This window comes from Mycteria americana, chromosome 2 (assembly GCF_035582795.1).
Source record: "Mycteria americana isolate JAX WOST 10 ecotype Jacksonville Zoo and Gardens chromosome 2, USCA_MyAme_1.0, whole genome shotgun sequence".
Classification (NCBI taxonomy): Eukaryota; Metazoa; Chordata; class Aves; order Ciconiiformes; family Ciconiidae; genus Mycteria; species Mycteria americana.
The window spans coordinates 17,305,393-17,332,932 of record NC_134366.1 but is presented as its reverse complement, the minus strand read 5'-3'; the positions used below and the strand labels follow the sequence as shown (position 1 = coordinate 17,332,932).

The 27,540-nt window shown below is 38.5% G+C and overlaps 1 protein-coding gene across 8 annotated transcripts in view; it reads right to left on the bottom strand.

The window, feature by feature from the left end:
• Window positions 1-2,654: 2,654 nt before the first annotated feature.
• Window positions 2,655-27,540, bottom strand: part of ZNF438 (zinc finger protein 438) — a 62,323-nt gene continuing 37,437 nt past the window's right edge. For 3 of the 8 annotated variants that reach the window (XM_075492530.1, XM_075492527.1, XM_075492529.1), the window contains 3 exons: window positions 19,299-19,403; window positions 12,736-14,599; window positions 7,283-11,094 (listed from right to left, as the gene is read on the bottom strand). In XM_075492530.1, coding sequence (XP_075348645.1) covers window positions 10,482-11,094; window positions 12,736-14,599; window positions 19,299-19,403 — 2,582 coding nt within the window. In that variant the 3' untranslated portion in view covers window positions 7,283-10,481. The other 5 variants (XM_075492531.1, XM_075492532.1, XR_012774142.1 and 2 more) reach the window with 4 other exon arrangements.

The window sequence follows — 27,540 nt, the reverse complement described above, 5'->3', positions numbered from 1 at the left end:
CAAACTGCAATTTGGTGTGCGAGTTCACACCAATTTATTCTAACTTGCATTGTAATTACATACAGCAATTAACCTCCTTCTCCATAACTATGCCAGTAAAACTACTCCTTGGTTTTCCTCTGTCTCAGTTTAGGCTTCTTGACGCAACTTCACTCTTCATCCATAATTACTAACGCTTGCCGGATAATAACCTACCAGTGAGGACATTCGCTGAAGTCCAAGTAAGGTCCTTGTACTGGGATTTCTTGACCTGTTGTTCGGATCGCTGTAGTCAGCACAAGGAACAAGATTTTTCTTGTTACACACACAATTATCTCATGAATTAGTTAGAAGAGATAAGATACACTGCTCCGTGATTCAAATTAATTCTCCCTTTTCATCGTATTCTCGCGTACACTCGCCCAGTGGCATGGCTGTTGGCTAACGGGCAACCACCACATGCCAGAGGGGGCTGGGTGTCACAGATGTCACCTCACAGGCGCCAGTCCTGCAGAGGCCTGCAATGAGAATAATATTAACTGCCACAGAAATACCCCAAATGCCTAAAAATTAAGTCTTTGCAGGATCTGCTCTACTCGCCTGCTGGGCGTGCACCCCTCCGTAGGCAGCTCTGGCTGGAGACAGCACCACGGCCTCTGCCCACGCCGCGGCCCGCTGCCGGCTCAACAGCAGAGGAAATGGAGCCCCGCGCAGCCACAGCACTCTGCTGCTGGGGAAACGCAGAGGCTGGGACAGGGGACCGCAGGGCACAGGGCTTGGCACGCCTGGCTCTGCGCATGGCTTACCTGGGAGCAGGCAAGCCGAGATGCACGGCGACCTTGGCCCCTCCTGAATGAATCTCGCTCCCGAGACACATTAGCCTTTTGCGGTCTATGAAAATGTTTCCAATATATAATATTAATATTCCACCAGTTGAAATATGGAGCAGCTCAAAGTTCTCCCACCCAATTACAGTTCTGGCCATTAGTACAGCAAGCTATTAAAACCAAGTTAAAAAAGGAAGGTGGCTGCATTTACCATGCTGCTTTATTTCTCAGAAGGCTGGCATTTAGAAATAAACTAATCACTTCAATTTGACAGCGAGCAAAGCGCTATTTGCTGTGTTGTCTGAAAGCCTTGAGAAGGATTTGGATACATTTAAGGGTTTATTAGAATAGTGACAGGGCTTGCCTGTATAGAGCAAGGATGCTGGATGGCTATGCTGAATTGATACTGATGTGTATTAAATCTAACACTGATATAATGAGGGGCAGGAAACTTCAAAGGTGAAAAGGTGAATGGCAAGAGACTTATGGCTTCATTATAACAGCTCTTTTTTTTTTTTTTAATGTCTTTTTTTTTTTTAAACTGGAGACTTCTGTCACTGTAAACTGAAGATTCAATCACTTTGCAGACTTAGCAGTGATTAAAGTTCTAGCATCTATTCTCCATAGCAAAGCACTACTATGGCAGTATGGCAAAAAAAAAGAATATTGCAGACAAAAGCTGCACAGAGAACTGAGCAACGATTCCAAGTGACAAACTTTGTATCTGCACATCTCCCCTACTGCAGCAAGAACTTCTCAGTCCTCCAAAGCTAAAAGATCTAGCATTTTCTTTTGGTCCAAAAGGAGTTCTTAAATATATTGCAGTTTCACCAGAGCAGCTGAACAACAAGTCTACTCTATCATGAATTTTATCTGAAAGAAGTTAGTTATGCTCAGGATAGCCTGCACACATGTTGGAGAATTTTTGTTGATTTTTCCTCCAGGCTTCATTACGCAGTGTTTACAGTTCACTCTTTTTTTCTCTTTTTTTTTTTTTTCCCCAGGCTGGTCTTTTTCAAAACCACTGCCACATTTTAGGTACTCCGAAAAGATTTTGACTAAGAACAACCCCCTACATTTTCTTTTAAGTGAGAAATGAATCCTAACAACTTCATGAGCTAGAAAGCTTTCCCATGCCTCACAGCAGCCGTATCTCCTAGAACAAAACCTTATTCAATGCTGAGTAAACAATAATGCACTTCCCCCCTCTTAAATCTAACTTGTGGATTTATCATCTTACTTTCCTTGGACACAACTGCAAAAGGGGAATTATTTTTCACAGCTGACAGTGGGAATGCGGAGCCCAGGAGGCAGAAAGCCCCGGAGACCTGACAGTCTGCTTGAACTGTGCCTGAAAAATGCGATTCATCTGAACGCTGCAGAGAGAAGGGGGGGAAAAAAGGATGAGCCTAATTGGTTCTGACTATAAAAGTCACATCTCGGTTTTCTCTCGAGATGCGCATTGCAGGAAACACTATTAGTGAACCTGGATCCCTTTTAAAAGGGCTAATTTAATCAAGCGCTACAATATTTAAGAATATGACACTGTTAGGAGATTTACATATAACATTTGACAGTAAAAACTATCAAATGTTTGTCATTAAATGACACCAAATGAATCCTTTGGGAGAAAGACGATATGTATTAGCGGTAGCCAAGGGGAGCAGTCTCGCATACAATAAAGCTTCAGAACAGACAATTTGTTGAGCGCTAATTCAAACCCAGATCCTATCTATTATGCACAAAATGAAAACACGAAACAAAAGCTCAGAGAATAAAGGATGCCTACCATGAAGATATGGGAACGATTTATTACCAAGTGACGGACGAAATGAGTTTGGTGTCAAAATACCCTCTTGTGCTGCACATGACGCTGCACGTTTCTAAACGCGAACTCTTGGCTGCGATGAGGAGCTTTTGTTGAGCAGCGTCCCTGGGACGGCTGGCCGAGGCGCAGCCGGGAGGCTCCCATCACGCTTGAGGTGAGCAGGTACGGAAACCGCATCAGATTGACCCCGCGTTCCTCTGCCCGCGTGTGGAGCTTTCAGATGGATCCTCTAAGGGCTTCAGGCTTCTAATTTTTTTTCAATCTCTCACCTTACATAAGCACTTCATTTATCAGAAAGAAAGGGGAAAAAATCCATTCCGTGTTGAAATAGAGTGCCACCTGCATTGCTTCCTAATGTAAGCAAATCCCAGTAGAAAGGTTTAGCACCAGACTTTTCTGCTGGACCAATAAATCACTCTCAGAAACAGAGTTTAAACCCTACATGTGGTGTTAACCAGCAAGAGTAGCACGTTTTTTTAAAGAAATTCCAACAATTCAACAATTAATCCAATTTCCTGGAAGAACTCAGGTGACCACTGTGTATTTCAGGATTCAGATCAGCCATAGATATATTAGCAATATAATGACACTGTTACTGCATTTTAATAAAAGAAATGTAACTGGAATACACTGTGTACAGTGTGACACTAACAAACAAGTTAAGAATGTTCCACAGACTTAATCCTTGGATAATTTTGTGTGCGATCATGTCTGCGTGTGCATGTAAAGACACTGGAAATGCTGCTCTGGAAAGACATGAGACTATTAACCTGTGCAGACATGGCAATTGCCTCCTGGAGTGCCGGTATCCCATCCATTTATCAGCCCAGCTGTCTCGTAAGGTAAAAATAAAATGGTGCTTTGAGTTTAACAGGATGCAATCGACTTACGGAGCATGGCTGGGCTCTGCTGTGCTGTACTCGGGAGAGGCTAAAAAGTGGATTAGGAAAGCAGAACATAAAACAGCATGAAAAAACCAAATTATTCCCTGGGAAACTTCCTCTCCAATTATTCACAAAAGAGAATAAAAATAAGTGAGCTTTCAAACAATCTGTACCACTTCTCTATTTTATAGTTCATTGCAATTGCTTTTAATTAACTTGCATAATTTAAATGGCCTGAATTCTACAGCCCGTTCCCTTTAAAAAACGTCTTCTTGCAAACTTTGATTAGCTCTAGAGAAAAGACGGCAGATGACTTTAAATGGCACGAAGGTGGATTTATTGGCAAGAGTGTCAGGTTTGCACTTGGCAAGGAATTGGTAGATAGCAGAAAATGGCTGGACAGGATTCAAACTGCAAGGACTCCGAGCTGAAAAAGGATTTATTTGAACAGCAAAGTATAGCAGTGTATTTACTTCAGTTAAAATTAATAAAAGCTTTTAGCTAAAAACATGAAGAAATTAAACTTCCAGTGGAAAGCAACTGCATTGCTTCAAAGGCATGGTCACAGGGATATTTATTGCTTTCCTCCCTCACCATGTCATTTATTGCTTCTAGCAATAGGAAGGTATATTGATCTCCCTGATTGGCTGTATGTTCAAAAGTCAGATTAAATCTGAAGCTGCACAAAATTATTTAGCATACAGGAAATAAAATGCTTTATTTTTGTCCTAAATCAACTGTAGAAAAGAGTAGTATATTCATTGCATATGAAAGGCACAGAGACTGAAGTCCCAGAAATAGCAGAGTAGTCAAAGGAGTGCAAGATGCTTCGTGCAGGTAGACAAGAGGCTTGGCCATGCTCTGCAACAAAAAGGACATGGTTTTGTGCCAAAAGAAGTTCTCACTATTGAAGGATCGCCACCTGAAACTGTAACTTTATTTGGTTTTGGTGAGATTTTTTTGGCCCAAGTTTTTTGCTTTCTTTACAAACGTCACAAAATTGCCTATGACAGTGCTTAAAGTATCAGCTGTCGTACTGAAACCTTGTTTATGCTCACGACTCCACCACTGGAGATGGACCAGTGAGAACAGCAACAGAAATGGTTTCCAAAACGCCAAGCACTGCTCTGCTCCGCTCCGGGGCTGGTGCTAGGCCCTGCTTCGGGCGGGAGGCTGGCCCGGCTGACCTCCGGGGTCCCCTGCAACCAATGTTTCCGTGAAACATTCTGCGAAACAGTGTTCACAACTACTCAATCCCAGGCTTTTGGCTAGTAGCAAAGATGCCAGACACAATGCTGACTTTGTTGAATCAGACATTTATAAATTGCGTTCAGCCAGAACAGCTCACAGAGGATGCTAAAAAGGTAGGGTGGCTAGGAAAACAAAAATAGAAAAAGCAAAAGAGCAAACAGAGAAGGGAAAAGACGGAAAAGAGGGAAAAGGAAAAATCTCAGTCACAGTGTCTCTGAACTGCTGCTTTACACCATCAGATCTGCATGAGACACTTCTCTGGAACTTTCCTGATTCTGGTCTATGATTCTAACTAGGTGATGGGACATTCTAGTCTTTTCCAATGGCACATAAAGACCCCAAATCACATTTAGCAGCTTCTTTTTCTTATAGCAACCATTCACTTTTTCCCTACTACTTATGAGTGTTGTATCTGCAGGAAACCGAGTGAGCCATTTTCCTATTTTGCTAAGTACTGATGCAGTACTTGATTTCACTTTTATGGACTAAAGATAAAAGATGCTTTCCTCAGAAAACTGAAAGACGACATTTCAAGTCTGGCAGCAGCTGGTCTCAGCAGCCAGCATGTGGCTCACCTAACTACAAGTGTTTAAGTGAGACACCAAAAAAGGAGGACATTCACAAAGTCAGCTATGCCATTTGGAAGAGTTCATGCCCAAGGACGTTGAGGATGTTCCAGACTGACGTACCTCAAGTGGGAGCAGATTCTGGAACCGTGTAACCACAAGGGGTGGAAGGGAGAAGTTCAGACTAAGGCTGCAGGACACTTCCACATACACAGACCATCAAAGGCTAGTCATACCGAAGCTTGACCTTATATTCAATACGTTGTGCCAATCTTCATCATCACTACTTCCTTCGCATATTTCTTCCCCTTTCCTCCACTGAATTATGCTATAAGTCTACATGCCTTGGACCACGATCTGGACTGGCACAACAGTAGAAATATTTAACAAAATTCAAGTCAAGGAAAAGGTATGGACATTTTTTAATTCTTACTTCCCTTGGCTACGCTAAATAACTCTGGATAAGAACAAACTGTTTGTACCTACCAGTAGAAGACCCATCATCTACAAATTTAATCTACAGCAGTGTAATTGTGCGGAGAAATCCACACATGGGATAGTTTGCTTACGTATCTCTTTCCAACAGAATCTTCTTTTCACTGATTTAATCTGTTATTCTAGATTAAGTTGGAAATTTCTGCAAAATAACTTCAGAATAATGTTTCTGGATTTGTCAGCAGGAGAAATCATAATTCATCCCATCATTTCTAATGCTTACATGGAAAAGTCAATAAAATGCAAAAAAAATGGAAGGGAGAAAGCTTCCTTTGTACTCGACAGCACCAGACCTATCATGTTTTAGAACACTTCTGGTACTACTACATCAATAAAATTGTTACACAAAGCACAAGCAGAGAAGTACACTGCTGTTATTTTTTAGGATTCCTTGAAGGTTTGTCAATAAGGTATTATAAATTCACTCAAGTCTGAAAACCAAGTTATTTTTACACTCAAATTTGCAGTTTCTACTTGGAACTGCAGAATGGTCAGCCATGTAAGTCATACCTGAAGCCCAAATCTTGCATGTTGCCCCACGTTGTGCATGTATACGTACAGCCATCAAGGCTACTTTGATTCCATGGATGTGTCTGCTTGTATGGAGAAAGGAAGTAAACGCATTTTTTTCCTGAAACTTGCATGCAGGCTCAGGTCTTCTTCAGTATTCCTAACCAAGAAAAATTATGGCAATTTAATAAGAAGTGGAGAAAATCCTACAATGTGACAGATCAGCTATAAAAGCACACACTGAAATGAGGACAACCTTTTTAAGCCATCAGAATTTTCTTCATGAGACTAGACTTTTTCTGTGTCATACTCAGCACACAGAGACTTTCCTTTTTCAGTGCTATAAGGAATCTGACAAGTAAACCTACTACAGTTAATAGCATTTTAATCTTTATGCATAATAATCGCAAACCTACATTGTACAGGTTTGATAATAATAACTGACAGCTGAATCTGAAGTATACATTTCTTTCCAAAATAGATGCGCATGTAGGTGGATGTGTTGTAGAAATATAATATACTACATGGCTGAGCCTAGATAAGCTGGTGATTCTCAAACGTCAGCATCATCTGCACAAAGTTAGGGCTGAAATCTGCTCTCCTAAATACCTGTTCATCCTTCTTATGACACTTTCTCTAAAGAGCTCAGTGAATAGTATATAAAATAAGTATCTAATGAGGTATGACAGAAACTCTGATGGAGCTAAACAGCAGAGATCTAAATTCTAATAAATAAATGAAGTAAAACATTTACTGCCAGCAACTATGTCAAGTTAGCTATAGGAAACTGTAGCTGTGCAGCTGGAGAAGGGCAATACTCTGCAAGCCAGAGAAGCGATGGAACTCCTCCAGCTTTGATTATTTATGGTGTGATGATGAAGGAACAATTTTCCATGTGGGGAACAGCTTTAAAGTTGAACAGTGAAGCTGAAACAGAGATTTAATGAAAAATCAGAGGGGAACAAAACTACAGCTACAAAAACAGTAACACTCGTTTTAACAATTTAAAAATATAATTTATGTGCAAAACCAGATGTTAACTTGTCAAGCTTCAAGGTAAACAGCAAACTGTATTCATAACAACCCTTCCGCTGAACAGCAAACATGCACTATTTAATGTTGCTGTAAATAAGGCCCACTTCATACTTCCAAATGTTATCAAAATGAACACAAATGCAAAACAAACACATTTTAAACAAAGGACACATCTGTATTTAATGCAAAGCTATTTTCAAAAATCCCAACCTTTCATAATCTACCATAATCATAATAGCCTGAAACATAAGAATGCTTTCAGGCTCAGAAAAAAAGGCTTCTAATTTTAAACATTTACGAGGACACTGAGAAGTGGCTTAGAACCATACTTTAAAACATGTTTTCAGGCTTTAAATTGCTGAAAGCTGAAACCCCTTTATCCATTTGGCCTGGACTAGAGAAAGGGAGAGAAGCACAAAAATATGATGAAAAGAAAAGACTGTACATGAAAATTTCCATTAAAAAAAAATGCAACCCACTCCCTCATCCCAAACCTCCTTCCTCCCATCATCATTGTAACTCCCCCCCTTTTACACGAAATGAAAGGGAGTGACTCTTCTTGCCTGATAACCACCACCAAACAACTCATCTACATCAGTGGCTCTGATGCACCACCATTTTTGACAAATACTTTTTGAAAATATTTTTGAAGGACAACTCTGCCATCACTGGTGCTGTTGCTGAACAGGAGGGACTCCGTGTCAGAGCTGGATTCATTTCAGCTCATTTTAAACTATGCCAAGGAATGGGTGATATTGCAAGAAAGGTGATTTAATGTCCATTCTAAATAATGAACATGATCAAACCTTTTAAATGTTTTTTTTTCCCCAACTCTTAAAAAGTGTGCTTTATGCTGGGAATGAACTTCCCTTTGATATAGTATAACTATGTGAAGGAGGGATTGTTCTCACATTTCTGTTTCAGAGAAAACACCAAGCTGTTTGATTTTGAGAGTTAAAGGATTAAGATGGGGGAAAAAATACTTCTAAATGCAAACACACTCTACTAAAGTTAAATATAGTCTCAGTTTGATAGGAAACACTGACTTTAAAATTAGCAATTCCTTTCCAAATACGCCATACATTCTCCTCCATCTACCCAGTGAAAATAAATATGAATATATTGTACGCATTAAAAGATGGGTGTGCCACACCCAAGAGTAAGAACAAGTAGTATTCTTAAAGTAGTTCTGCATACAAAAAGTAATATACGAAAGCAAAGAAAGAACCACAAATATGTATTTATAGCACCAGATAATAGGGAGGAAGTTTTGAAAATCCACAGGGATTCTTCCACCTTACCAGGCACCTGTAACAGTTCTATGAGCCTTTTCCTTTTGTCTGTTATTTTTCTTGGCTCCAGTCTCATAGTTCAACTCCAGGGCAAAGCACCATACAACGAGAAATTACATTCAAAACTATTAGCTCATCAAAACTGCCTTTACTGTTTAAAAACAAAACAAATACACAAAATACTGCAACATCTTCTGGAATCCCACTCAGAAACCCCAACATTTTTAGATCTTTTCTCATGTTCTCATCACCACAATTTTTGCAAAACCGTGAGAAGTCACCCAGGACATTTTAGGAACGACTCCTTCATCACTGCAATCCCTCAATTATAGTTTGACCACAAGAAGAAATGGATAGAGTAGTACTGTAGAGACAGTATTGGTGTATTTTTCAGTTTGCTCTTTGATGTGCTCTGACTTCTGTTGAACAGTGATATAGTGACTTCTTATGCTGCCTCCATTATTGCTCCCAAAATAATTCCGAGGTACATAAGGCTTTAAGTAACAGAAGTTTAAACACCAATTTCAAACTAGATTCAATGGTTCAATGATCTTTGCATCAAAACTAAGCTCCAGAACTCCATCTCCTTACAGCCTGAACTGACTTGCCCCCTTGGAGATGTGCTGAAATGGTCACTTACCATGCCTGCTCTGTAGCAGGGGACACAGAATGCACTATTCCTGCATTACAGGCTGCTACAGCTTTGCATCCTGGCAAGGCAACTGTTACTGGCTCCTGACACTGGAAGGTTAAGGTGCTGCATGCAATTCCTCTAGTACAGTAAATCTGGCAACACAAGTGAAAAAACCTCATTACCTGTACCACAGACTTAGAAGTGAAGGAACAATTTCCCTTTAAAGCCACAGACTGGGTCAACTGCAGAGGTACAAAAGCTATGTACCAAGAGTGTTAAAGGCAGAGTGCTAACGGTGTTGGCAGCAGTAGTGCTGCTATCACAGGAGGTGCAAGGAATATGCTAAAAGTTCACTGTGAAACATGCAGTCTATTGCAGAATGTCAAACTTCCAGGATTTTACTCAGATTACTATTTTTAAAACAAACTTGTATTTTTTCATAAAGCAGTCAAGCTTTGAGGGTTCCGTCTTCACGGGTGGCAACTAACTCGTCTTCAACCCAAAGAGTTACAGCCAAAAAATAAATGTAGATTTTTCACTTTAAAAATCCAAAGATCCTTGCTGTACCAGGACAGAATATAACACCTAGAAGACCTGCCAATAACAAACCTGCAAGCAATGAACATGGTTGAAGACAGTGAAATCAAGAAAATAAGAAAGCTCTTAAATTATAGATTATAAAGCTCCTGAATGCCAGCTGCATGTATGCACATTCAAATGATTCAGAGAACTGCATGGGAATATATATTTACCATAAAATCTGGAAGCACAGTTGGGACTGAAATTACACTTTCAGTCTGGTTTGTCATTTAATTCAAGATTGAGATTACTTCATATAAACTGATTCATTTCTGTGTGTATAGTATAATTTAACTCGAGACTCTTTTTCCTTGATGTTAACCATTAGCATTGAGTACTTACTCCTGCTAAGTTCCTTAAGCATGAATTTTAAGTACAGTGTTTCATAACTGGCTTGCATGTGCCCATCTGGAATGATACTGGATAAATACATTTTCTATTTAACAAAATGAAGGTTAGCATAACTTAAAAAAACCCCAACAAACCCACCAAACAAACCTCTGAAGTGATACAACTCTTGAGTTAGTTTAGCAACACAGCAAAAAACATAAACACTTTGGTAAGGTAGTTGATGTTTTTCTTAGCATTGTAGAATTGAGCTTCAATATTCACCATTATTAGAAAGTTCGATAATTCCTTGTTTTGATAACAAACTAAAAATTGACCATAAAGTGGAAGGGTCTTCACAGTTATGATGACTCTGCCAATGATTACAAAGATCCTCTTTTCTTCCAAATAACTGTTTGCATAAAATGCAGTTATAGCCTGCTTTAGACCAAATTTCTATTTTTTTGCTTGGTGTACCAAAACCTACATTTTGCATCTCCTTGGCTGCTTCACCGCTTCCTGACTGAGTCAGTTCACTTTTAGGTAACATATCGACATTATTTTGATGGTGAAAGTATATCTGTCTTTTCAGTTTTGGAAAAGTATAAAACTCCTCCTCATGGGCACTGCATTTTGTTAAATGTCTTCTCTCATTGCGCTGTTTCCAGAAGTGGGTTGTATGTTTGATCAGTTCCCCCTTAGCTCCTCTATTTCCTTGCAAAACCCCTTCCTTTACCCTTCCCTGGATCTCTTCTCCATGAGAGCACAATAAGTGAAACTTCATTTCACCAAAAGACTGTGCAATAAACTGGCATCGACCACATTTGATCTGTAATTTCACTTCTCCTGGATTATGGAACAGGTCCTCAAAATTGCACTTACTTCCCCTGTTAAAAAAAAGGAAATACAAACTATTTCAGTATTAGCCATGCACAGAATAGAGATGGCAATTTCTGTCCTTGTAAATTCCAAGAAGAGATGACATTCATGAAACAGTCTTTTAATTAAAAACAGGCTGTGTTGCTACAGTATCTAATTTAGTTGGAAGAGAAAAAGAGAGAAATAAAATAATAATAAGGCTGATTAGGAAACAACTAAAACCAAATGTTTTTCAATACTGCTCAGTTTAAGAATTGCCTCCAAAATTAGCCTTGGTAGAAATAATCTTTTAACAACAGTAACCTTTTAATAACAGGTTAATAATGTTTTTTTAAGTTCCTGATTTAGTGAGGTCAACCCAAATACTTCTAGCTCTGTGCCAGAAAAGTGAAAATGAATATTAGATGTAGTGTACTACTAAGAGAAACTAACTTGTTTACACTGAGTGATCTAAGGCCAATTTAAGGCAAAACTAGGTCTCACCTCCCACTCCAAGGTGGAAACAATGAAACTTTAAAGTTTCTTTTTTCTCCTACAAGTTTGTAATACAGTTTTAAAAAGTTTAAATACCTAATTTACAATTGGACAGCCTCTCTCATTGATTTAGGACAGCTCTGCAGCATGAAGGAAACAGATACACACAGAGCTAGCAAGTCCCTGGTTTAAGCCAAGCCAATCAGAAGAAGACCTCCACAGAAACCTTCTCAAAATGTCTACGAAAAGGACCACGTAATACTGTGTATTTATACACATTAGACATATCACCCAACAAAACAGATAAACTAAATGATTCATTGTATGAAGGCTAGTAAGGCTGAAAGAAAAGTGCTGGTGTTTCATAGGTTCAATACCTTAAAATTTTCTAACTGATGTCCCAGAGAGTGGAGCTATGCAAAGCCAAATGTGTAAAATTGAACTGTAGTGTCGTAGTGAGGCGTCAGGTTAACGCCTTGAGCTTATTAAAGTGTACTTCAATGAAAGTAAATTCACAGTGGAACAAACAAAAAAGCCAACATTATACTGCGTCAAGAAATTTCACCTCAAAATCACAATGCAGAGATAAACCAATGTTCTATCCATCTTAATATGGTAATGTTAACTTTTCTACTTGGCTAAGTGATCACAAGAGCAGCGGTAATCAACACACAAGACGGATTATCTCACAGCATTCCAAAGAAGGAAATGGGATAATGATATTTAATAGGGTAAACAAACTACAAGCTAATACTGAAATATTAATTCCTTTGCTCTTATTGCAGTTGGTTCACTTATCTTCTGGGGAAAACCCAAAATGGGCAGAACACAGTCGACAGTGCAGATTAACAGAAAAAAGTGTTAGCTGTGAGAAATCAACTGATCAAAACAGCTCCACTGGTAGTATATTGGGTATTGCTAGAATATATGCAAAATCACTTCAGATATTCAGGTGTCATTAATAATTTATATTTGATAAATCAGCTAAAATATACCAGATGGTCTAATGGATTGACTAGATTCCTTAACAAAATATTTAAACCATTAGGAATCTCACTTTGGGGGAAAAAAAGATGAGGAAACAGCAACAATTTTCATAATGGTGATGTTTATGAACTTCCACCGACAACCTGAAATACTATTTTCATTAGCATTTAATTAGTGAAAACACTCACCTCTCCGTTGCTTCTTCTGCTTCTTTTATATTCGCGTCTCTCTTCTTTAAAGCATCTTGGAGCTGCTGCTCGCTAGTAGAGGGCTCTGTGCTGATAACAACCCTGTGCACTTCTCTTAGGTGACCAAAATACACTTTTGCATGGCCAAAAACTTTAGCACAGAATTCACAACACACAAGTTTTTTGGGTTTGCCTTCGTTGTGATGAAGTTTCATATGCGTGCTCAAGCTTCCAGAGTGAATATATGCTTTCCGGCAAATTCGACAGCTGTAAGGCCGTTTGTTTGTATGTGTGTTCATGTGGTCCTGAAGATGGTGTTTAAACTGGAAGATATGGTTACAAACATGACATTTATGCAATGGCTTAGGTACAGTTGAACATGCATTTCTACTTAAATCACTTGATTTAGCTGATGTAGCATCACTATGCTTGTAACTTAAATATTTGTTGGGAAGTGAACTATTTAAAAAAAAATCTTCATCTAAATGATCAGGAGATGGTGTCTCTACTATTGCTGCAGAAGTCAGTGGTGCAAAAGCCTGCACAACTACCACTGGTTTTGGTCTAATACTACGGTATTTTTTCACTGCTTCTGCTTTTTTGTCTTCAGGTGGCTGAAGATCAACTTTCGCCCTCTCTCTTCCTTCTCTAAACTTATTAATGATGCATTTCCTTCGCTTGGTCTGAAAAGCCAATAAATCATCCGGGGGTCTTCTTTTCCTGCCTCTTCTTTTAGAGGCTGCACCGTTCAATTTTTTAAGACTGTCGACATCCACTTTATTGGATGGAGAGAAGGTATTTTCTCGAATGGTCTGTTTGGGGACTTGTGTAAATGATACAGCTAATCGCTTATCAGATGCTTTAGTAGGAACATGAAAGGTTTTTGCCAAAGCTGGTATCTTTTCACATTCAGACCTTAGTGAAGGACCAGATACATCCACAACATTAGTATTCTGCTTAGATTTACAGAACATTGAATTTTTCATCCTTGAGTAAGGCAAAATAGGAAGTTTTCCTTTTGGTGCTGATGGCGTCATCTGTATTGTACTGCCAAAAACTGCTGGTGACAGGACAGCAACAGAATTTGCAGAATTTGTGGGTTTTTCCTTTAGTTTCTCAGACGTTATGAATGACTCTCTTGTGGTTTCAGATGCTGTCTTCACAGAGCGTAGACTTAGTTTCGTGGGATTAATTGTACTTGCCGGCTTGGATGAAGAGTCTTTAACTACAGATGGTCCAGAAACATTACCGTTAGCAATTTCACTTTTGTTCACTAAAGGAGATCCAGATTCCACACAACTGCTTTTATTTACTAATGTGGCAACCCTAATTTCAGCTGAGTCACGGTCTGTTAGCATCACTTGCTCAGTTGAATCTGAACCAGAATGAGTTTCAGGACAGTCTTCAGTTAAGGTAGTCATGGGGGAAGTCTGTGATGAGATCGATGCTTTGGTAGGAATCTTGTTATGTGCACCCCAAACAGAGATTTGTGCTGGTTTTTTGTCACTCAGCAATTTATTTCTTACAGATTGGTACCTAGGGATAGGCAGCTTTAGGTTTTCAGAAGGGGCCGTGTTTGACTGCTGGACTTGCTGTGTTAGGGCAGGAGCAACATATGGCAAGGCCAACAGAGAAAAAGTTCCCTCATGACCAGCCACCTGCATGACAGCATAGTTTTGAGTTGGTACCACCAGACGTTTAGAACCTGCAGCTGAAATTGGTGTATTTTGCTCAGGCAAAGATGACTGAAGACAAGAAACCACTCCAGATGTTAAAATTTTTGGTACCATTTTTGGAGCAATGGTCCTAAACTGACTCTTCTTCTGAAAACTTCTTATTATATCCGAAGGGGATTTGTGTTCATCTGTAATAACATAACAAAGATGTAATACGATATATAGTATTTCTTTTTTAAAAGTTACGGTATTGAAAATAAAACTGCTTACAAAGGATACTATTACACACAAACTTATTAAAAATATTTAAGTATTTAAATGACCACTAAATTAAGTTTAGCATTGCAAAAGTTTCATGGACAAAACAAAAATTTTGAATATAGATATGCAAACACCACCTCCCCACCCCCCCCCAATCTAATCTTAAGTGGATGTTTCATTCTAGGTTAGAAATTACATGGCATTTCAGAACAAATACACTTATAAGCCTCTTCTGCCCTGGAAAAGCTACACTAGCATGCTGGCAATATTCAGCTGGAAGAACTAACAGGGACAGGATTTAAACTCCCTGATGCAGAACTTTTCTGAGCACCTGCTCTGATCATATCTCTCAACCAGAGTCACGCTATCTTTCAGAGTTTCTGTAACATTCAGAATTTGGGGGTTTTATCAGATACAGACCAAAGCTTACCTGATGAAGTCTTTAAAAAATTACTGCTATAAAACATGCAAATAATGTGTAATAAAATCAAAGAGGACTTGAGAGAAGATGTACCATTGTTAAACACACAATCCTTCAACGCACAACAGAACTACTGTAGTAAGTTATTCAAATATTTTCTTGAAAGATGCAATTTATCAAGGTTATATCACAGTTATAACTTTCCTGTTTCTACTTGTATTGGTAAATGTCACAAACATTTTTAGTAAAGAAGAATGTGAGGATAATTAAGTAAAACAAATAAAAGGAAAAAGGTAAAATGTGTAAGATATAATCTGCATTGAGCAGCAGAGATATATGCTGACCTTTCAGACACTCCATAAAAAAGGATTTGATATATAGTTAATCGTACCACTACCACTTCATATAACAGCCTCACTACCCACTCCCAAATTTAACTACTGATGCTTCCAGTTCTCAAAAGCTGGGATAGGTTTCCTGAAAAAAAAAAAAATTCCCAACAATCTCAGCCACTGAAAATTCAACTACAAAGATCCCAAGCAGAAAGGCAATTTGGGAAGGCAACAATGTAAGAAAAATTCATTTTGAGAGAGGAATCACATTTGAATAGAGTATGTAAAAGTAAATGCTGGGACCTCTAAATATTGCAGTAAAGTAATTCCGTAGGGAAGTTTCCATTCCTTACCATTTTAAAGCTTTGTATTACAAATGCATTTATACATGGTTATGGACTTAAAGAGGTAACTGTGAATTACTACCAACACTGGAAACTCCAGGAAGTTTATCTTGATCCCGGATGTTCTTCTCGGACATCACACACTTCGCAACACGCACTGTAAGTTACAGAGCTATCATATTTGATGACCAGAACCCCTAGACAGATGCACGTGCATACTCATGGTATGCACATGTGCAGTAAATCCACTGCCTTCAGGACATTCACTGAGCAATCACATATAAACTGTACAGTTCATATATAACAGGTCTGATGCTTCTCAAAACTCTTTGACCTACAGCAGGTTCACAGAGTATTAACTATGCAGGGCATAAACCTTTGGTCCTTTTATTGCTATCTACAGCATCAAACCCCAAGTCTATTATGCACCTTCTTGATTCTCCAATTAAGTGCAACTTCTGGGCACCACCATAACTTTCTTTCTGCTCAATGTCTGTAGAGATGTTCAGAATTTCTAGATATTATGTGCAGACTGGACTACTGTAAATATGGAAATCCTGTGCAAATATAGAGAGAGATCCCTACACACAGGGATAAGTCCAAGCCTACGGAGTTTGTACAACCTGGAAAAAGTAGAGGCATGGCTAGTTTAAAATTCTGTTTCCCTACAGCCCTTTATATTCTCCAAAAGCTAGGAGCATGTACTACTTCTCACTAAGAACTTCCATTTTTGCCAATGTACAATCAGTAAATATATAGAAACCTTTTTCTTTTCAACTGCTAAGATTGCTAATAATACTCAGATAATTTTTTGTTTCCTGCAAGATATCTTCTTGTTGCTGCTTTTGAGGCAACACTTTTAAGAGCTTCTGAGAAGTACAATAAAATTATGTCAAGTATTGTAATCATTAACCAAACTAGCCCTGAACTTCAATGCTAGTTACAGATCAAATTATACAGCTTAAATTCAGTAGAGGACAGAACAAGTGTATTTTTCTTTTAGGGGACAAAGTCTGCTCTTATTTTTCCAGATTACGCTTGCCATATACTGACATTAAAGACTTTTTCCAAATCAGCAGTTATTCAGCTTGCCACAACATTCAGCACGAAGTAGTTTCCATTCTCTCTCATGTTTGGCTTGTACCTCTCCCTTTTTATTCCAAAATCTCATTCATTGATTTGCATAAACTTTTTCAGAAAGCCAGCACTTCAGCAGACTGCTACCTGTGCTACTTTACATTCTGAGTTATAAGGCACCCGCTCTCCAACCAACAGTAGCAAATTATGTGAGTTCATGAAAAGATGGAAGTTTTGCTGTGGACATGGAACCTCTACAAAAGTGCAGAAATGGCAGCCAAAGCACCACAAAAGAAAGGTCAGTTTGAAGTCAGGAGAAAATATTTGTAGAAATAATGCATGACACTAGCTTTAAAAATATGCATATGCTTCTCAAATACATTGACTTGCCTATTGCAAAATTAGGCAGTAAAATCCCTTTTCTTTGAAGAAAGTCACTCCACACATTTTCTCAGCATTCCACAAGAAAGTATCATTCTAGAAGCCAAGACCTTGATGAATACCAACCACAAAATGCTCTTTGAAACAAGGTCCGTTTAGACCAATATTCTTCTTATGCAGTTAACACAATACTAAGCAATGATATAACTGTTTGAGAAGAAATTTTTATACAAACACTCTTTTTGCAACTAGAGTAATTTTATCATAAACGTCTTCCAGGCAAGCTACGTTTGGTATCAGCCTTCAGTACAACTTTTTTTTTTTTCCTTTTTTTTCCCTCCTAGTTTACGTTAGACAATTTAGTGCAGAAATATTCATTGCAGTGCCTCTAGTAAGCAAAGGATACTAATCTCTGTATTTCCCTCTCATCCAACACAGCTGCTGTAGTTAAGCAGCTTAGCCAGTCTCTAAATATAGAGATGGGCTAGATACAGACAAGCTGTCTGATGATCCTTCAGACTTGGTTAAGATTTTACTTGTGGACTGGGAAAGCTAATTGGGAGAGCTGGTGAAAGACTATTTAGCATCTTGGACAGGGAAAAAGCAACCAGTCAATTAGCAGACTGGGGGTCCTATTGACCCCACCCGTATAAGTATCATCACTGACCAAAACTATTTTTTCCATTTATACTTGGCATAAAGCTTCAACAATTTCCCTTGCACACAGGGATCGCTACAGTAATTCATGTCTTCGCCACCCTCACACTGAAGGACTTGAATATGCTCTGGCTGTCTGGCTACCAGAAGGCCACTTGGAAACTTAATATGCATCCTTCAGGGACATTCCACTTCTATTCCACACCTTCTTCCAAATTATTTCTGTCTCTGATTCAAAGGACTCATTTTGACTTGTCAGTTGTGACCTGAGGAAAAGCCTTCATGCCTATGGAAACCCATGAAGTCTTGAATCTAAGAGGAATTTTCAGTTAAGGGAGGCTCTGCAATGGCATTTTTGAGGATGGCCCTTGGTTTTCGACAAGATTCTTTCTGCAAGTCAGTCTACAGGTCCTTCACTGGAAGGCAACAATTTTTATACATTCTCTAACATTTTCATTAAGAATAAAGGAAATGAATGAAAACGTTAGATTTAATATCTGAATGACGTGAAGCTCATTTTTAACTGCTGTGTTCTCAGTCTTTCAAATAGGCATGGAGTTGGGGCAACAGGTTGACACTTTTAAATAATTAAGCACAAGGTTAAATCAAATGCAATTCAATCCATTTACTTTAAAAGTCCCTGTTAAGAGATTAATCATTACCATGCTAGTACCTGCAAGTATCAAATCACTCAGAAACCTGCAGGATGTCATAAGCTTTCACCCATTCCAAATAACCTTAAAATTGTATAGGATGGGACAGTGATACACCAATTAAAAAATCAATGATGCATCAAAGTCTTTGATATAGCCATGCTGGGAAGAGTCCTCTGGAGGAAATAAAGTCTTCCACGGGACTGCTGTTCATTCATGGTTCCCCTTCCCTCCTAAGTCATTCAAGTCTGGTCTACTCCAGTCTGTTCTGCCTTCTTTTTCTACCTCCTTCAGTTTGTTCTCTATATAAAGCATGTAACATTGGTGAACTCAGACACTGTAGAAAGCATCAGAAGAAATGTAATTTTCCCCACTAATCTGGTCTATTTTGAACATTAAAATAAACCACCAAAATGCCAGAAACCACTGTGTAATAGTGTTAATTTTTTAAATAATCCTTGTAGGACCACCTCACTTGTGTAGGTATGTATTTAATTTGTGTATGACTGGACATGTGACAGAAAATAACACAAAAAAGTACCATCTTGTTTTGAAGGGAAAGGCAGAATACAGATGAAAAAGATTAATGAACTATTTTATTAAATGCATGTTTACATTGCTGAGTCTTTTGCTGACTTTGAAAGGAAGAATATCTGTTCTATGGGAAAGAAAAAATGCACAACTTTCTAACAGACAATACTAGATTTATGTCAATGATAGTTAATCATTCATTTTGCCAAATCTCCATACACACTAAATACCTGTGGATACTGTCTTTCCAGCACAAGTTTCTTGTTTTTGCTGACCCAGCATACTTTGTTGGACACAATGTTTCTCTGCAGGATTAGCATGTAAAAAAACACCACCTGCAAAAGTGCTTCAGTCAGTTATAAATAGATCCCAGGACAAAAAAAAAACCCCAAACAACCCCCAAAACCAACAAAACCCAGAAAAAGACAATATAAAATGATAATATAAAACATTAACTTCCAGTTAATGTATTAAAAAAGCTACTGCTTCTTGCTCTTTGCCATTTTTCTCTCCTCAATGTTTTAAAATCTAATATATTACACACCAAATGCAAGGTGATAGCTTAATAATCGAGTAAAGCTGGTTAATGTGGTAAACAGATGGGATGCTTTAGCTTCAGTGTCATGGCAGACAGTCAACAGCACCAAAACAACTCAGAAAAACAAAGGTTCAGTAGCTTTAGTGAGGCTTTTAAAGAGGGGGCCTAAATTCTATGCTGATTTACACTTTCTGTAATCCCATGTAAATCCATGGAACTGCAGATATTCTGGAAAATAGAATTTGGTCTTCTATGTTCAAAACTAGTCTTGCCACACACCTATACAAAGTAAGGTTGGCAATAAAGCCTACAAATCAGGAGTGCCCAACTCTAGACATTAATTAACACAATAATTAATTTGCAGTTGTTTTTATCTTTGCCTAATAATAACTATTGGGGTGGAATGTTCTGTTCTGGGTATTTGCCTCAGATAATTTTCTAAAATTAATTTCAACAGAAAATGCCAGCCATCCCCAGGTATGTCTGCATTTAAAAAAAAAAAAAAAAAAAAAAAGACGAATCTAGTAATACATCTGTATATCAGACGAAGACCTTGATATTTGACGCAGCAATGTCTCTTTCGTCTGTGAAAAGCTGCCCAAATTTGGCAAAGTTGTAAGCTCTTGGCATGTGTTCAATAGATACTTCAAGCAGCTAATTTTTCCAATGATTACATTCTATTGAACATGCTCCGGCTTCAGGCTGGGCTGGATTTTTCCTAAAACTACAGCTTTAGGCCCAAACACCCAAGTTGGAACAAGGAAATGGCCTCTCCTTATCTCCGAACTGCTGAGCTGACAGTGTGGAAGAGAAACTAGGATACATGCAGGGCAAGTAAGAAAAGGACAAGAGAATTAGAAATGAGACTTGGAAAGTGTCTATGCCAAAGAGTCAGGGTGGGATATGGGAATTAAACGCAGACTTAAGATGGGTAACGAACATTACTATTATGTGTGATTTGGAAAGGAGAAGCATTTAAGCCACAGGGATAACCTTGTATCTTGCATTTCTTACCTTTTTACTACTTGATTTTTTAAAGAGTAATATAATTATGTCTACATAGGAGTCTTTTTGTGCAATTTAAAATAGATTACAAAAATAAACAATATAACAAAGTATTCTAATGCAAGTTTGGAAAATCACAGTACATCATTCACACAAACACTAAGATACAGAATGTACAAAAACGCTTAGAAAACGTGTTCTAGTATACCACAGGAGGAATAAGATCAAAATAGTTCGTTAAAATTCTAAAAGGGAATATTAGACCTCTTTAAAGCTATATATAATTAATTCTGACTTCAGCATCAATGTGATTTGCTAGTTGTGCACTAAGCATTTTATCATTTAGAAAGGTCTTCATTGCTTTAAAGTCCGTGCAAGTTTATGATCTTAAGGGATTAGGATTATAGTGCATTTCAAGAAATTCTGTGAACAGTGGGATACTTCCTGGATTCCTTAGTCTCCAAAAGACTCTTCTTAGCAGAAGAGAGCATTACAACAACAAAGTTACACAATAAAAATGGGGTTTTTTTTACATTAACTAGACTCCATTAAAGCAGACGTTCAACCTTAAAATTTCTAGCAACATTTTTCAGTGTGGGAATAAGCTAAAACTATTTTTGGCATAAACAGTCATTTTGGAGAGATAACTCATAACAGTGATCCAAGATCATGGGTACATAGGTCATATTTAGGGAAGTTCTTCAGTTTCCTTTCTAATTCAGTCTTTTTTTCCCCAAAAAATTCCTTATTGCACTATCAACCATATATCAATGTATGCCAAAGTTTATACAGATCTACTTTTCAGAAAATCAGTATCTAACATAATTTAAAGGGGGGAAAAAAAAAAGGCTGGAGAAAAAAATATTAATAAACTCTATGGTTAGGTAACTCCACTTTCTCAATTTCCAGAATTGCTTTCCTCTGTTTGAAAGTATACGTACACAGGAGTTGCTTCATTATCATGCTGTCACCTATCTGGACTTCTGTAAGGCCTCTGACACGGTCCCCCACAACATCCTTCTCTCTAAATTGGAGAGATATAGATTGGATAGATGGACTATTTGGCAGATAAGGAATTGCCTGCATGGTTGCATCCAGAGAGTAGCGGTCAACAGCCCAATGTCCAGATGGAGGTCAGTGACGAGTGGTGTCCCTCAGGGGTCTATACTGGGACTGGTACTGTTTAGTATCTTCATCAATAACATAGACAGTGGGATTGAGTGCACCCTCAGCAAATTTGCAGACGACACCAAGCTGAGTCGGTGTTGGTGCAGTCGATACACCTGAGGGACGGGATGCCATTGAGAGGGACCTGGACAAGCTCAGGAAGTGGGTCCATGTGAACCTCATGAGGTTCAACAAGGCCAAGTGCAAGGTCCTGCACCTGGGTTGGGCAACCCCCAGTATCAATACAGGCTGGGGGATGAAGGGATTGAGAGCAGCCCTGTGGAGAAGGCCTTGGGGGTACTGGTGGATGAAAAGCTGGACATGAGCCAACAATATGCACTCGCAGCCCAGAAGGCCAACTGTATCCTGGGCTGCATCAAAGGAAGTGTGGCCAGCAGGTTGAGGGAGGGGATTCTGCCCCTCTACTCCACTCTGGTGAGACCCCACCTGGAGCACTGCGTCCAGCTCTGGAGTCCTCAGCACAGGAAAGACGTGGATCTGTTGGAGCGGGTCCAGAGGAGGGCCACAAAAATGATCCGAGGGTTGGAACACCTCTCCTGTGAGGAAAGGCTGAGAGAGTTGGGGTTGTTCAGCCTGGAGAAGAGAAGGCTGCAGGGAGACCTTGTTGTGGCCTTTCAGTACTTAAAGGGAGCCTATAAGAAAGATGGGGACAGACTTTCTAGCGGGGCCTGTTGCAATAGGACAAGGGGTAATGGTTTTAAACTAAAAGAGGGTAGATTTAGACTAGATATAAGGAAGAAATTTTTTACCATGAGGGTGGTGAAACACTGGCACAGGTTGCTCAGAGAGGTGGTAGATGCCCCATCCCTGGAAACATTCAAGGTCAGGTTGGACGTGGCTCTGAGCAACCTGATCTAGTTGAAGACGTCCCTGCTTAGTGCAGGGGGGTTGGACTAGATGACCTGTAAAGGTCCCTTCCAACCCAAACCATTCTAAGATTCTATTTAAGGTTTCTTTCTGCAATTAAGGCTTCTTTCTGCCAATACAATTTCGCCAGTGTCTTGGCTCCCATATTTCTGTCCTCAGAGAAAAGTGTAACGTAAAACAATACCCATGCAAAAGCAGATCTGTCAAACAAAAGTTAACACATCAAGAAATCAATGCATCTAGATACTATATTATCAGTATTAGCAACAATAATAATCTAAGACATCATTTTGGATTTCTCATAGATTTAGATTTCACATATCTGTGTATAGTCCCAACACAAGTAACTTCTAAAATATCTATGAAATCCTATTTCTATATGGAATAACAAGTGGCCAACATCTTTGAGGTAACCTTTTTGAGTTGTAATATCAAATGTATTAGCCAAGTGGGTAAACCAATATTCAAAAGCAACTTCTTGTATAAAATGTGGGCAATGCAAGTCTTAACACAACCTCCTACAAAAAAAACCCCACTTCTGTGCTATTGTATAAAGGAAGAAAGTCTTGGAAGTCTTTCCTAAAAGTCAGAAAATATATACATAAGAGATTTTTAAACACTCTTATGCAATGAATTTAAAACACATTTATTAGCAGATCTCCACGTTCTCTTAACACCTCTCATGCAGTGTTTGTGAAATTTAAAAGCTTTCCATTTTTTTGAAGGCACAGTCTTTCAAGTTATAAGCTACTCATTTCATATTAAGGTTAACATAATTAATAGGTTTTAAGCAGATCCAAATATTTTCATATCAAGAAATGAAAACTGACGTAAAGAGAGCTAGACATAAAGCACCTGTAATTATTAAAAATTTTTTCCACCTTTACAGCTGAAATCACACACACATTTTTGTCACTATGGCAATAAGAGAACTTGGGGATAATGTTTATGCAGATAAATCTATAGGCTCGAGATGGCGCCTGGTCTCTGCAACCACACAAATCACTATTAAAGATGAAAACACTGGTTCTTTTCTGTTTAAGCATGGAAATTCTGTCTGACAAAGACTGTTAGATACATCATCCAAGACAGTGGGTTTCAGCTTCTATATGCCTCTACTAGTTTCAGCAACCAACCATGCCAAACTTCAAGTGGGCATTATCTAGAAACCATGCTGCTCCGACAGACTCAGTTGAGTAGAAAGGAAATTATTTTGGTAGCATTGCAAATCCAGTGGTTTATCTTTGTCAGTTTTGCCCTGTCATTCTGTTCCACAGAGGATACCATCCCTGGAGATTTGCAAAGCAAGGCTTCAGTGACACAGCCACTTGGGGGAACTAATTGTTCAGAAAAAGCTGAAGGGAGGTGATGCAAGCACTGGTCATAAACTCATAACTCATAAACCTTCAATGGCATTGCGAATATGAATTAGGTACTTTAGAAGGTGGGGACAAACAGAAGATTCAAAAGAAAGGACTGTAATTGGATTTTTAAAAATTATTTTCTGGGAGAACTGCCAGTTGAAATTTGTTTTAGCGAGCTTCAAGAAAGATATGAACCTAAACAGTAATTCATTCACTGTAAAGTTGATGTCAATGTAAAGTCCTTTTTAAAAGGACTATCAAGATCACATCAACCTGGACAAAATCTTGATATGCCTAATGTAAGTGGTAATTAATAGACTTATTTTTTCCCTAAGTGCAGGAAACAATAATGACCAGGTCTGCTACAAAAACGAAGGCAGAATTCTTCAGAAACTATGCAGCACAAAAAGGTCAAGTAGAACCATTTTATGAATAAATCATGAAATATTTTCTGACTAGACTCTTGCTCCCCTTTCAAACAAGCTGAGAATAGAATCTATCTTCGTCTTACTGAGAGTTCAACCCTCCTCCCTATGGGACAGAAAACGCGTATGTCTGATTGCAGTAAGGGAGTTATGCCTCTTACTCCCAAAATTTATTTTTTGCAAATACTGCTGTGCAAATAGAGAGCGTAACAGAACAGCAAAACTGTTATTCCTTTTATAGAGTATCACTTTTTTTGTGATGACCAGAGAACCTCTTTCTGAACAGAGCCTGTATGCAAGAGAAAACAAACAAAATTAATTCACCACTTCGGCTCAATAGAGCAAATAACTTTTACTTGAGGCATTAAAAGCATCTGTATGATGACTTCTGTACTACAAACCTTGGAAACTGCTTCTTCATTAAAGATGAATGGAGGATCAGAAGACTGTCAAACTTGGCCTGGCCTATTTTGTGTCTTCCTGTATGAACTATATGCAGGGTTTATCATTCCCCAAAGAAAGGGCCAGAACACATTGTTAAACTTCAATGATAGTTGGAGGGTGTTTTCTGAAGGATTTTGTAAATAGCTCTTTTCTTTTGAAAATGACCTAAGTGATCTAACTTTTGAATGGCAAATCTCTATCCAGGATTTTTGTTTGCTCTGTCTGTCCCCCCCTTTGCTTTCTTCACGACCCAAATTTCTTCAGAAAAAGACTCTACAGCTCTGGCTGAGAGATGCAAAACGTTGCCACCTGTAGTCAATTCCACTAAGGATTAAAACAAAAATAAAGATTAGAGGATCTCCACAGTACTTCAAATAGATATGTATATTTTTTCAAAGATAGACAGCCCTGTAAAGCACAGGAAAACTAAAACGTCTTCAGAAAGACTATGGCCGTGGCTAGGAAGTCATTACTTTTCAGAACATATAAAATTATCACTTGCTGCTGAACCTGAACATAGCTAGGCCTTTCTGGCAGTAGGATGTAGCAGAAAATAATTTAAATTACAGTATCTGAATGCTTTTTACCCCCTGTGCATAATTACAATTATTTGCAATGCTTATTGACATTGCTAGCTTGCCCATATTGGCCACCGTATTGTTTAAAGGCAGCACTGGTTCTCACCAGAAGGTACTGGATGGAAGTGCTGTAAAGGAACTGATGGAAGACACTGCTGATAAGTGATAATATATCAGCAAACACTTGTAAGGGGTGCCAGCATACGAGGGAATGAAAACAGGAATGCAGTCAACAGGAATGTAGGCCAAAGATGATATCCTTAACTTGCCGTGTGCCTAAATAGCAGTACATTTCTAATTAAATTCACGTGTATCTGGCGTGTGCCGGCAGACAAAGGAGCCCCTCGGTGCAGAGTCCAGCAGGGGGAGTCGGGCGCCCGTCACCGCCGCCTCCGGCCACCGCCGGAGCCGGGCGAGCCTTGCTGCGGCCGGGAAGGCCGCACCGGGGCACTTTCCGTTCCTTCTTTTAAGTACTAGCTCAGTTTAGATCTGCGACTCACGTCGACTACCCTACAGTAATTTTCAAACAACGGAAAGGCTAAACTACTTGTCTAATAATTTTGTAACGCTAAATACGGCTTCTATTGAAAAATCCCCGAAGTCATTAAATCTTTTAGAGCACTGCACATAACCTCTGAACAACTTCATGACAAATTATGTCATTATTTCAAAATATTCTACCTTTGCAGACTTTTCAGTCAATTCAATGTTTTGGATAAACTTGAGAACATCTTAAAGCAAAGCAGCTGAGCCTTCCTGTTAAAAGTAATTACTTCTATTAAACTATTTAGTACCTTCTATAACTGCAGTACAATTTTTGTGCAAGGGATTTAAAAAAAAAAAATCCATTACTGACTTTGTGTCAATATAGTTAATGTCCCAAATAACACATCCATGTTACTAAACCCATCAGTATTTACAACAGATGTTCTTCTTTTGGCAGATATCTGAAAACAAAGCACTGTTACCAACCTATTTTCCCATCCCAAGCAATACTCTGAAATCTCTGTCAAACTTTCTTGCTTTCATCATTGCTCAGCTCATCACACAAACCATCTGCATAAATAAAGATGTAAGCATCTGCTGTATGGCAAATGGTCTCGAGGCAGATGTTTTTATCCTTGCATTCATGTCACTGGCTTGGATACATTATTTGAACAGATGTACACAATCTGAAAGTGTCGTGTCCCACAGTGAAATGTCTCCAACTGCTTTCTATCAAAGTACATAAATGCTATTTGCACCTGCATTTATGTTAATGATATAAAGGCAGCAGGGGTTCCAGCAAAGTGAGAGTTGATACTAAGAAACACATTTACATGGCTAATTAAAGTTTGAGATCTCCCAGCACCAAATGACCATAACACGGATACAAAATGTACTAAACTATACACTGACTTTTTAAAAAACTATACTTTTAAAAAAAAAATTAAAATAAACATACCCAAGGAGCAAAACTATGATTTCAGCCTGTGATATACTTTTCCAATGTATATTTTAAAAAGACAAAAAAGTATTAAATTCCTAGATAAACCAGGATTGCCTTATATTTTGCATAATAATTGTGTAAGATACAGATTTTTTTCATGTTAGAGTCATTTAACAAAAATGTTTTATAAATCTGACAGTGCCACTCATCCAAAGGTGTTTCAGGTCTCTAAGGCACACTGGCATTTTATGTCCTTATGGAGCACTATAAAAAAACCCCAGCACTTGCTCAACAGCAAATATTAACATGAGTGTGAATGACAGAATATGATGCTTCAACGATCATTTCATAATTCCTAGGAAAAAATTAAAATCTTAGAAGTTAAATATTTATCATTATTCAGAAAAGTGCATCTGTTTGAACATGGAGTTACAATTGCTTGTTATATAAATGATAATCACCTTTCTTATAAAATACTTTAAATTGAGAAAAATATAGATGCCTCGAAGGACTACATATCAAATTACAGAACTTCTGCTATTGCATGACAAATGGTAGCAGTGAAGGGTTTACGTTGTCACTCAAAGAACTTGCACTAACCATTACTTCCACACTGAACTGAAAAATAAAAAGC